Source organism: Pezoporus flaviventris, unplaced genomic scaffold, assembly GCF_033815535.1.
Source record: "Pezoporus flaviventris isolate CSIRO_AGI_PZ_B2104156 unplaced genomic scaffold, CSIRO_AGI_Pfla_v1 ptg000047l, whole genome shotgun sequence".
Taxonomy (NCBI): Eukaryota; Metazoa; Chordata; class Aves; order Psittaciformes; family Psittacidae; genus Pezoporus; species Pezoporus flaviventris.
This window is the reverse complement of record NW_026892595.1, coordinates 5,663,226-5,676,100: the sequence shown is the minus strand read 5'-3', so window position 1 is coordinate 5,676,100 and position 12,875 is coordinate 5,663,226. Positions and strand designations below refer to the sequence as shown.

The 12,875-nt window shown below is 36.8% G+C and overlaps 1 protein-coding gene across 2 annotated transcripts in view; it reads right to left on the bottom strand.

Moving 5' to 3' along the window:
* Window positions 1-2,940: 2,940 nt before the first annotated feature.
* The window catches only part of CUL2 (cullin 2), a 50,345-nt gene continuing 40,410 nt past the window's right edge, over window positions 2,941-12,875 (bottom strand). The window contains exons 19-22 of one of the 2 annotated variants that reach the window (XM_061468065.1): window positions 12,595-12,797; window positions 8,984-9,085; window positions 8,149-8,265; window positions 2,941-3,542 (exon numbers count right to left, since the gene is read on the bottom strand). In XM_061468065.1, the coding sequence (XP_061324049.1) occupies window positions 3,411-3,542; window positions 8,149-8,265; window positions 8,984-9,085; window positions 12,595-12,797 (554 nt within the window). In that variant the 3' untranslated portion in view covers window positions 2,941-3,410. Of the gene's footprint in view, window positions 3,543-8,148; window positions 9,086-12,594; window positions 12,798-12,875 lie in introns of both variants that reach the window. The other variant, XR_009746041.1, reaches the window with a different exon arrangement.

Genomic DNA, 12,875 nt, shown 5'->3' with positions numbered 1-12,875 from the left:
ATTAACTCTAGGTACTTACCATATTAGGAAAGCATGGACAGTCCTAATATATTTGCTCTAAAGTACAAAGAATTTATTCAGCTCAAGAATCAATGCTATGTTTCAAGATTTGCTTTTAAAATTGATTTTTTAAAGTTTAAGAAATAGCTTTCTAAGCATAAAGGTATCAGCTTATAAAATGTACTTTCCCTTTAGCCAATTTCTGTACTTTGCTCCACATTTGGAAAAGTGCCATACTCATTGAAAGGTTTCTTAAAAAGTAACGATTCTCTACGCTTTCAAGACTGTTTCTCATGGTATGGTGATTTGAGTACCTTTCCTAGCTCCAGCAGCCCTGTATATATGAACACACGTAAATAAAGGTACACATTTTTGTTTCCTAGAATAAGATAAGCAATCTGAAGACAAATTAAATCATCGTAGAAATACATTTTCAGTTAGCATAAGAATTATCAACAATACTAGAAGTAAAACGCATTTCAACATTATAAGTGTAGGAGATGTATGAAATCATTACGTTTCCAGGGTCAGCCCTGTGGCTCCCAGGAAACTAGTGGGTCGTACATGCCAACGGGCATATAAGGAATAAAACCATCTATACAATTATAGCAGTTTCTTCTAGTGAAAAATTAAAAATGCACAGCATTTTTGGATGTCTTCTCTTTCTGTAACTTGCCCCTCCTGGTAATACCCATTAGCACTTTGTATTTTAAAATGGTGCTTGTCAGATGTGTTGGCAGGCTGTAGCACTACACTATAAACTGCATCATTGTGTGCCAGCAATGACTTCAGTGACCTAACTCTGCTAGAGAAGGCTGAATCTCTGCACTACTTTTTTCCTTAGGGGGAAGGTGTGAGTTATAAAGGAGAATACAAAATGTTTCCCAGCTGTAGCCATGTTTCCCAAGAGGCATTGAAAAGTCTGAGTTTGTGTGTAATTATGAAAGACATTGTCTGGGTATGCCAACTGCACTGAAATATATGAATGTTTTTAACTCGCTAAACATGTCTCAACTCAGCAGCATGCTTATCTAAAAAGTAAAATAGTACTTTTGATGGTTTAGGTATGCAAAAATTCAGAGATAAGGTAATGCTAAAACCTTACACATTTGGGTTAGAGGAATAAAGTTTTTGTTCTGTCTATGAAGTGATTCTGAAACAAAATCTGTTAAGGACTGTTAAACCTCAGTCTTAAAATTTTGCTACTGCAATCTGTATTTAAATAAAGCTTTTATTAGCCCTTTTATGAAGAAACAAGCTTAAAATCTGTTGACTCATACACAAGTTACAAGATAAAACACATTTGTTTCCAAAAGCTTTGGTGTCACTCTTAGTTTGTTTTCTGGAGAAAGGATCTGACAATTCAATTTTCAGGCAAATATTTTTTTCTATTCTGTCACAGAATATTCTATCTTTTTTGCCATAAGAATTAATGAATTCCTTTTTTATAAAGCACAGAAATGTTTCACAGTGAAATAGATTAGAAGCCATTCCCATCAAAATCTATGCTAATGTGTCTCCTGTTTATTACACTTACACTATAAGCATCTTTGCTGTCTCCCAACACAACTCTGAACTACCTCTTTAGACAATGACTTACTGAACCATATTATGATCAGTTAAAAACCCCACTTCTTTAAGACATAAATCCATTTTAAAAATCCAGATCTTAGCATCATGGGATAAAATGGCATAAATATGGAAGAAACGTTTAGTGCCCTTCATTGTTTATTGCCCGTTATCTGCCCTCACCAAAAGCCACATAAGGAAAACACTACCACTTCTTGATGCATTTCCTTGATAAATACAGAAAGTTTACTGTACCTTCCAGATAACATATGAATGCCATGCCCATGCCACTTAAGAAATACGAGACAGCAACAGTGTGAGAGTCAGAGAGAAATCTTTATACAGTGAAAAGCTAGAAAAAGAAAGAAGGAAAAAGCTCCCACCAGAGGGCTATTTCCTGTAAAATTAGTTTGGGATCTCTGGCTTTTAGTAGGTGATGAAATATTACACAATCTAAAAAAATATTGCAAATGATATATATCTACATATATATATTTATATGCACACTAATAAAATCTGGCAAAAATAGAACATTTAAATCCTGTCAATGATAATTGCAGGCATAGCCACGAGGAAGCTGTTTTCTGCAGCAGGCATTCAGCGTGTTCACTTTCTTAACGCTCTTTAAACTCCAATTACTTCCAGTGGTAGAGTTAGTACCTTTTAGAGTGATATTTTGCCTATTTGAGAGTGAGTAGTCACCATGCAACCCATGATGAGAAACACAGGACATGGAACAGCCCATGAATTTGTCTGTCCAAATAGCTAGAAATACAACTGGGGCAGAGGAAAACAAAATACAATAAACACGACTATATGAGTCAGGAGTGGAAAAAAGGAAAAAAAACCCTAGTATAGGCTTAGGCAGAAACAAACATAGGTACCAATCCACACAGTGTTTCTGCCCAATGCATTAGTGAAACAACAGTTTTCAATTGACTGTCTGCTATACTTTTTCCCATTATCAGGGTGGTTTCACAAGCCACTGAACTTTATCTTTGATGTTCATGATAACCATTCTCAACTCTTTGTGCACTACACTACTGAAATCCCCCCAGATGCCTGTTTATTTTCTCTTGTAATGCACAGTGTGAGATTAACAGACACAGAGTAGGCCTTCAGGCACTCAGAATGCAAATTACCCTAATCTCAAGAAAACAAGATGTGCACTTCACCATAAATATTTTTTTTTATAATCACATCAAACAAAACAAACCTTGTATTCAGTTTTATATAAATTAGTTCTTACGTCAGATCTACTTCTGAGGTTATCCAAAACCCAAACACATAACATTATTTTCACTCGTCCAAGTCTGAATAATATTTACAGACATTAACGCTATATCCATTTCTACAATCATTCCAGACACATTATATAACTTTATTTTTTTATTTGACAAGCAGCAGTATCATGTTCGTCATTTTTTTTACATTTTAATGTAGATACAATTATTAGGTTATCTGTCATATTACAATATTTAGGTTTTTTTCTTTTTTTTTTAACTTTGTCTTAAGATACATTAAAAAACATCAACTGCAAACGTGAAAGGGGAGGGGGGGAAAAAAAAAAGCATGGTATCCAACCAATTTTCCACATTTCAGCAATACTTCACTCATTCTTTTAGTAAAGTTTAAGAAATGTCATAATGACATGAGCTTGAAATATCTATAGGCATTTTCATTGACGCTCATGACATGGCACTGGTGATGTTGTAAACAGCAGAAAAACAGGGGCTGCCAAGTGACCAATTATGGAGGCACAGGCCTGCCTCTTCCCACAGGAACACACCAAACAGTGACAGCAATGATCTCCTTACAGTCATACCTGCAGGATAGCAACATCATGCTACATAACTGTATTCGTCTGCAGAGGCCTGGCTTCGTTCTATGTACTGTTTGTCTATCAGAACTTCAATACACTTCTTAATCATGCTGATACTTGGGTTAAACCTAGCCCTCGATTGGCTAATTACCTGCAAGAGAAAGACACGGGGTTTCTGTTATTTTTATTTCCAACAGTTATAAATGCTACAGAAATATTCACTAAGGGTAAATTCCGTACAAACGTAGATAGATATTCAGGTTAAAAATTAATCAAATATTAACACACTTCTTCACTATTATCACAGCTCAAGCAAAGTGAAAATTTTGTAAAACTCTATGTTCCTTTCCATACTAGCCTTGGTAACTGATTTCCCTTCCTAGACTAGCTCCCTTTTACTTCTGTTTATGTATTTTCATTGTTCTGGAACAGTCCTAGACTTGCAAATTTTAGAATCATAGAATCACAGAATAGTTAGGGTTGGAAAGGACCTTAAGATCATCTAGTTCCAACCCCCCTGCCATGGGCAGGGACACCTCACACTATACTGTATCACCCAAGGCCTCGTCCAACCTGGTCTTGAACACTGCCAGGGATGGAGCGTTTTGAGTTACAGTAGTCTTATTTGGAAATGTAATGCCTGGAGAATGTGTTAATCTTAGTTTTTATAATAATTTATAAAATTCTGAATGGTTAAATTTCATTTGATTGTATTTTTCAAAACTACCTCTAAAGTTGAACACAATTATCTCCTCATCCATCACCACTTTTTTATCATAAAAAGAGATGACATTTTCACTTAATAAAGATTTGTGAAACCTGTGTTTTCTTTTTATCATTAAAAAGTCATGTTTAGGAGAACATATAAGCAGGTACATAGCAAATTACCCCAAAATCTGACCATGTTATAAAAGCTTATCCATTCCTGAATAGCACGGTTTAAAGATATTAAAAATGCAGCCTATTCTCTGAGATTCTACTGCACTAGACAATCAAATCTGCAAGAAAAAAAGAATAACACTTTATCAAGCAATTTGCTGAAAAGCCCTAGATGACACTTTTCATCACAGAAGACACAGCTCAAGTAGTAATCATTTTTGTAAAATTACACTATTTCATTGCTGCTGCAGCTGTCAGGATATGAGATGTGAGCTGGATTTGCTGTGTTTTGTTGAAGTTCCAGCCAATGTAGTGCTGGTCCTGGAAGGCACCTGAACTGCTCAGCTGCCCAGAAGGTGTAAATAGAGTTCCCTACCACTGAGCTCCTTTCCTAGGCAATTTGAGACAATCAAGATGAACTTCTTTTTGTTCACTGAAGCCAGACCTATGATTTGGTGAGGTTCATCTGGTTGGAACTTTGTAATACATACAGTAAAAAGTTATTTACTGGGGAAAAAAATAAATAAATCTACATATGCATCGTGGAAGAAACTGCCACTGCAGGCAATACTTCAGATGTCTCTTAATACTTCTCAGTTTTGCCCATTCTCTTGTAGAGAAGAGGAGGAAATGATGCGTAGTTAACAGAATATGCATTTCTATTAACTTAGACAATTTTTCAAACCAAAGATCTTGCTAATCAAGTGTCACAATATATTTTGCCTGTAGTTTCTCATTTGTTCTGTAAAGGAAGTAAGTTTTATTTCAGCTGGATTGCACATTTTCTTTACCACTTTTCAAGGCTTGCTTTGTCCCAGCTGTAGAGCATGCTGGAGCCCTCTATGGGCCAATAGCACTCGCCAGGTAGAGCTCACCCAACAAAGCAAACAATAAGCTCAAACAAGTGAGTTTTGCTGGGCTAGCAGCCAAGGGTCTGGTATGTTCCACAGCAGTACAAATGAGAAGAAACTTGCTGCTAACAAGCTAATAGATCTGCTCAGATTTCACCTAACTTCAGCCCTACATTCATACTGATTGTCATCATCATACTTCATGTATTTACTTAGGAAAGAGAGAACAAAAGATACAATTTTGTATTGGTAAGGTTTTGCTTTATCAAAGATAATACAAATAAGAAAGATGATACAAATACCTGATGGTCAGAATAAAAAAATATCCTGGGAATGACTGCATTCCCAGAAATGACTTTTGCCCTCCACTTCTCCCACTGACCTCGCTCATCTTAAGGGAAAAGCTACCTTGTCCTGCAAAATACTACAGCATGGAGCTAAAAGTAAAACTAACAGGGCATATCTAACACAAGTAACAATTCAGCAAAGACAACAGGCTTACATACACAGGTCTACCGAGAGCCTTGAGTATTTTCCTGGACACCTCAGCCTAAATGAAATGTGTGGTTCTGTAGTCTAACTGCTAGAATTAGAGCTAATTATATTAAGGCAAGGAGTCTCTCAATCATATCTCTAAAAACAGTATACTCCTGCACTTATATCTCAGAAAAACACAATGGGGTGAGAAAATATTAACCATTCATAGTAAACAGACTTCCTTTCAAGTGATTCATTCTTACTCCTAAAGAAATAAGACTAGAAATTTTAAGTGAATACATTACATGTAAGTATATAAACATCATAATAAAAGTAACAATGTGACCATAATTAGTAACAATATCACTAATAGCCACTAAGAAATAAAAAGGCTCTTGACAGTAAATCAAATCTTACTACAAGGTTAACAGGGGAGAAAAAGGAAGTGATAGTAAGTGATTTTTTTTAATAAAGGTCAGTCTAGTGAGAAAGCTGAGCGTGTTCAATTCAGAACCACACGGCAGTTTGGCCTTATTCCTACAACATGAAGCAAAACAAGTCGCTGAGCTAAGTGCAGACATAAATTTCCACTTAACATGAGATTTTCATCTTTGCATTCAAGCAATAACTATATAAAAACTTGTATCCCCACAATTTGCTCTAAAATCTGGCAATAATTTCTGAAATGGCTAAAAAGTACATCTGTATCATAGACTATAGAGAAGACATTTAACATTTTAAAGGTTCCAGCAGCAGTTTAACTGAGGCAGCATGAAAATCGGTACAAATTAATTCAGAGTGCAAAAAAAAGGGAAAAATTACTGCTATTGGATTTTGGTACTGCTTCTCCTTATTGCTTGAGGTTTCACAACTGATCATGTGAGGCTACATCAAGGTCCCGACACTACAGAATAGATATCAATTATTCAGAAGCCTAGCCTTCAGTTTTAAATTCTCTAAACCATCTAAGATACAAGTAGTATTCAAAATTGAGAGCTAAAGACTAAATGATAAAGGACATGATTTTTCAAAAGTGTTAGAAATTTAGTTAAAAGCAAAGGTAAAAAAAAATTCATATAGGTGGATGTGGCTGGTAATAGACAAATAAAGCACCAGCTTTAATTTCTACTCAGTTTTTAACCAAGTAACAACCAAAATGTCCACCTTTCCTGCAAGACATCAAAAAGCTCCTGATGTTAACAGACTATACTGTTCTGCAAGAGAAAAATGCAGTAGAGGCATGTCAGACAGTGCCCCTTGAGTTAAACAAAGGAACTAGTAACCAGAAAAGATTTTTTGTTTCCAAAACAAAAAAATTTGTCATCTATTCCACCCTTATAAACTGATCTCAAGCAAAATACACTTTGAAAACATTTTCTAAGAATTTGAGAGTAGGGAAAAAAAAAATATTTTCAAAGATGGAACAGGGCTTGCCTACCATTTGCTAGCTGTAAATTCTTACAGGACTTCATCATAATCGCATGGATGATTTAAGTAACAGGAAACCAAAATAACCAAAGATTTTGAGAATAACTGGAACCTGCACTGCCTCATCTTTTAGATATTCAACATCAGATTTCTTAAATTAAGCTTTCAGAGTATCTGTGTACAAGAACTATTTCAATATCCAAACCCCTTAAGATGCCTCACATTGCAAGTTCTGGGCTTAGCTCTCTGCAGCTGCCTTTTTCTTAGCAAATAAAAATTAAGTGGTGGGTGTGGTAAACTGTTTCCTCCATCACCACAAGACAGAAGGCACACAGCAGATCTCAAAATGACTGAATGCTTCTCCACCCACATGCTCAAAATGGTTGAATACAGCAGGAATCTTTATTCCCTCTCTCACCAGTCCACTCTGAGGCTCTCCAAGCAAGGCTCAGGAGACACAAGAAATAATTAAACTGGAGAATGAATGCCTTGGACTGCTGAGGAAACTAAAACTGGGAACTGGTTGGCAGGAGCAAAGGTTAAGTTGGAATAAGAAATACAGTTAGGCAGGCAACTAGCACAGATGGGAAAGTGGGAGAAAACTGAAAGAAATAGCACTTCCTTCCCAGCCTGTTCACAGATCATTATCCTAGAATCTAAAAAACCTAGATAACCCTACTGCTTAATGGAAAAGGGAGATTAAGAAGTGCATGTCTCCATATTCAGACAACTTTAAAAATTATGAATTAGAAAAAAAAAAAATCACAATTAGAGCTCAAAATTGCCTATGCTCTTCTGTGGAAATTCCATACTTAGATTATACATACTCAGGTTTTCAACTGAACCTACAGCTCTGGCAAGGATTCTTACAGAACAGAACATCTGTCGGCAAAGAACCAGCCAATGGAAAAGAGCAAGCATAGGGGCACTTAATGCTTTAGTGCTAAGACACATTTACAAGACTGAGGGATCACAGTGCTCCAGTTCAAAGTAGACTCCAATAAAATTCTCACTAATTTCACTGGGGGACCAGTTCTGACATGGGGATGCTTTCTGGTCAGATGTTTTACCCCACAATCCTGAAGATTTTACTGACATCATACAAAAAACATTTTGTCTTACCTCCTGAATAAGAGCATTATGCCGCAACACTTTACGTGCTTTCATGATACGGACTATAGCAGCTTGAAGATACATTTTTCTGTCTTCATCTACAGCACTTCTGGTCTGCTCCATCTCCTGCAATACGGGAAGAACAGTAATGCTTAAAATATAGCAAGATCAATAAATGCTTCATAAAAATACCCTGAATGCATACTTTCTACTTTATTAAAAGTGGCGAATTAATAAAAAAACAAATCTAGGTGAAGTTCAATTCCAGGCAAAGTACTTCCATATATCAAGAATAGCAGGTTTCATGAAAGTTAGGGAGGTAGGAGAGACACATCCAAACCAGTGTTTTCGCTAGGGAGAAAGGCAGGCAGAATTTATTATAAAGTATTGAGTTTGGCAGCATGTACACCTCTTGTACAAAATCCTACGTTTTAGGAGATACAGAAGGAACATGGATTATCAAAACTGGAGTTAATTTTAGTTACCAAAGGACATAAAACCATAGGAAAACAGACTTCATTGGTTCTGCTGCTCCTGGAATAAATTGCTTTTATAAACACCACCAACAAAAAAAGTCTCATTAGCTAAGACAAGCTAAATGTCAATCCCCCTTAGCACCAGAAGACCAGTTCTTGTTTATATTTTTCTTCCACTTTCTTATTCCCTATTCTATCTTCTCCTGCCTATATTTTAAGTACAAAAACCCAACCACTGCTTAAGCTTTAAATTTAAATCTTACACAGGAACTCTTACATCTGCTTACACCAAGTGAATACAATAAATTCAATATTAGAACAATAACCTTCCTAGTCTGTTCAAGCTTCAAACACCAAAGAATACTTGCCTGTGGTGTGTCTTTCTGCATTGATGTAGTAATTTTAAATTTTGTTCGTTTACTGCTGAAGCTCATATTTAATGAAAACGTAGACTCTGCCTCTATGTCTTCCTGCAATAAAGAACCTTTTTAAAAATCAGGAATGGAACCAGAAAATGACTAACAACTTACTTTGAAAAAATTCACAGTTAGGGGCTTGCATACACACAAACAATTTCAGGTTTGTAGCTGGAATTCTAAAATGCCACTTGAACCAGGTCAATTTTTTAAGCAACGGTTTAACTAACCTAGAAATCAAGTCTATTTTAGAAAACACTATGAAGAACTCTGACATACATGAATTTTATTAAATAAGTTAATATGATTAAAGTAATTTCTGATTTAATACTTCAACAGCGTAGTTGCAAACAGTCTCCATTTAAACTCATTTTTCCCTGCAAGGAAAGTAGGATTTGCATTTATTTACAGCAGAAGCTCAAGAGAGAACTGTTGCTTTCATAACTATTACTGATGTTGCCTTCCAGAATGTACAGAAAAACATCTAAGCATTTTGTTATGTTATAGAAGAAAAAGTTGACAAACTGCAACTTGTACGGTTCCACATCTATGTGTACATTTCTGATTTTTTCCTATCAGAATCTCAACTCTATTCCACATGTAAAAGTCCAATTCTTTCAATAAATGGCAACTATTCCCTGCAGCCCAAACACCTTTATATTCAACTGATCTTTGTAGTTTCCAGGCAAAAGCCTGTACAAGTGTCTTGGTTTCAGCTGTAAGAGTTATTTTTTTCCTCCTTTCTAGCAGCTGGTACAGTGCTGTTTCAGCTTTAGTCTGAGAGCAACGCTGATAACACACCAGTGTTTTAGTTGCTGCTAAGTAATGCTTACCCTGATCATGGACTTTTTCAGTCTTGTGCTCTGCCAGTGAGGAGGGGCACAAGAAGCCAGGAGGAAGCAGACAGGACACCTGACCCAAGCTAGCCAAAGAGGTATTCCATACCACAGCATGTCATGCCCAGTATATAAACACGGGGCAGTTACCTGGAAGGCCCAGATTGCTGCTCGGGTTGGGCTGGACATTGGTCAATGGCTGGTGAGCAACTGTACTGTGCATCACTTGTGTTTACTGGGTTTTTTCCTCTCCCCTTTTAGTTTTATACTCTCTCCCCTTGTTGTTTCCCTTATCATTAGTGGTAGCAGCAGTTTTATATTATACTTTAGTTACTGGACCATTCTTATTTCAACTCGTGGGGTTTTACATTCTTTCACTTTTCCCCATCCTGCCTAGGGTGGGGAGGGAAGGGAGAGTTTGAGCAAGTGGCTGAGTGGTGCTGAGTTACCCACTGGCCCTAAACCGTGACAAGAAGTATTACCAATTTCCAGCAGAATAAAGGTACTGGGCTTCTGAGACTTTGGAATCTTGTCAAAACTCAAGTGCAAATACTTAAGTGAACACAGTCAATATTTATCTAAATTTATATCCAAACCAATATTAATTTTAATTTTATATTCTGCATTATATTTTATAATATCCAAGAATGGTATAGAAAATTCAACAAAGGACAAAGATCAAAAGCTTTAAAAAAATATAAACTAACACTAATTTTAGCATTATTCTGCTGACATGGTTGAATATAAACCAAAATAAATTGTGTTGTGCATGAACTCAAAAAGCATGACTCCAATGTTTTCTTTTGTTTTCCTTCTATCAAAAAAAAAACAACAAAACCCAAACAAACCCAAAACAACTAAACAAAAGCAAACTACAACAAAACTGTAAACTGTACATAAACTGTACTTTTCTATATGGCTCAGATACAGGTAAAGAGAAGTTAGTGTATTTAATTTCACTGCTTAAGCCACTGAAGTTCACTGGCTTATTCAATAAGTAAGCTGATAGGTTGTCTACAGATCTCCTTTCACATTGCTGAATGGAGTGCAAAGCAAACAGAATTAGCAGAGATGTTTGAATACAATAGCCTGGAAGTTAAAGAACCAGAAAATGCAGTGGCAAATACTAAAAGGTAAAAGGGTTGGAAAGCCATGCCATTCACGCTTCAATGACGTAAGCTTAAAGAAACTTATACAACAGACACAAATAAATGCAAATCCTTTAAATAATGGGCAACTTTCTAAGATTATGAAAAAATCTCACTGTTTTCTGTAATAGCTCCCAGTGCTACATTTCACCCATGGTTTAACAGACATCTTCCCAGTCACTGTTCCAACCTGAGCTCATTTCTAGATATTGGAAGCATCTCCTATGCTTCAGCCAAGCATCAGATCTTCCTTGTGATCTCACTTTCCATTTTCTAATATTTTCCTGGTTAAAAAAAAAAGCAGCTATCAGAGCAGCTTTGGATTCTTTTTCTCATAAGTGAACAGCTTATCTCAGTTTCTCCCGCCTGATACTGTCTGAGTAACAGGCATTCTTGGCTAGCTGGAAACTCACGCTAAAGTTTGTGTGGCATGTGCAGGCACTTCTGCAGTGTTTCTTACATGACAGACATCTGTGCCCTCTGCTGTACAGGAAAAGGGTAACTGGTTTCATGTAAGTCATACAGAAGCATGAGGCAGAGTCAAAAACAGAACCTCTATCAGCTATTGCCTTAACCACAAACAAAGTTTTGTTTACAGTTGTACAGCATGTACAATTGTGTACAGTTCTGATGTCCTCAACATAAAAAGGACATGGAACTGTTGGAACAAGTCCAGAGAAGGGCCACGAGGATGATCAGGGGACTGGAGCACCTCCCATATGAAGATAGGCTGAGAAAGTTGGGCCCGTTCAGTCTGGAGAAGAGAAGGCAGCATGGAGACCTCATAGCAGCCTTCCAGTATCTGAAGGGGGCCTATAGGGATGCTGGGGAGGGACTCTTCATTAGGGACTGCAGTGACAGGACAAGGGGTAATGGGTTAAAACTTAAACAGGGGAAGTTTAGATTAGATATAAGGAGGAAATTCTTTCCTGTTAGGGTGGTGAGGCACTGGAATAGGTTGCCAAGGGACGTTGTGAATGCTCCGTCCCTGGCAGTGTTCAAGACCAGGTTGGACGAAGCCTTGGGTGACATGGTTTAGTGTGAGGTGTCCCTGCCCATGGCAGGGAGGTTGGAACTAGATGATCTTAAGGCCCTTTCCAACCCTAACAATTCTATGATTCTAACATGGTTGCCATCACTTTCAGTCTCCTAATACCACAGTATTTTCCTTTTTTTTTTTTTTTTTTTTAGAATGTCTCTAAGACTCTCTAGTTTACTACTCTGGCTCCTTTCCAGGATCCAGTACAACTCTGAAAATGGTGTAGTCAAAGAGTATTTTCCCCAACAGCAGTGAGTCTAAAGCCATACGGATGAAATGCAACAGAAACAATAAACAATTATTACCTTTTCAGCATACTATGCTGTTACAGGCACAGAGAACCTACATGACACAGATAAGTCTGCTTCCTCCTTATAAATACAGATTTCTAATTGTTCACAAGGGTCAATAATACAGTTTATGAAAAAAAGAAAAAGCAAACAGTGGATTCTTTTATATCAAAAACCCTCCACCAAACCCACAAGTATTAGAATCACAAGTCTGAAAAGATTAAACTCTTTTATATTATTATTGCATTACCTTGTCTGAGTCATGGTTGATCATTTTAACATCAAGCAAGGATTTGATGGTTTTTGTCAGTTCCTTCTCGTTCATTTGTGTACTATCCTGAAGCTCCTTGTAACTGACAGTTTCACTGTTGTTGAAGGCAAGCAACACTGCCATTTGGTATGTTGTGACCATGGCTACATAAGGTTTGCACAAATAATTCATTTTTACTTCACCTGTAATGATACAAGTAGTATTTTATAAACCAATGGAATGTGCTGAAAAGTCACCTGAAGCCTAACTATTAGAGCTCC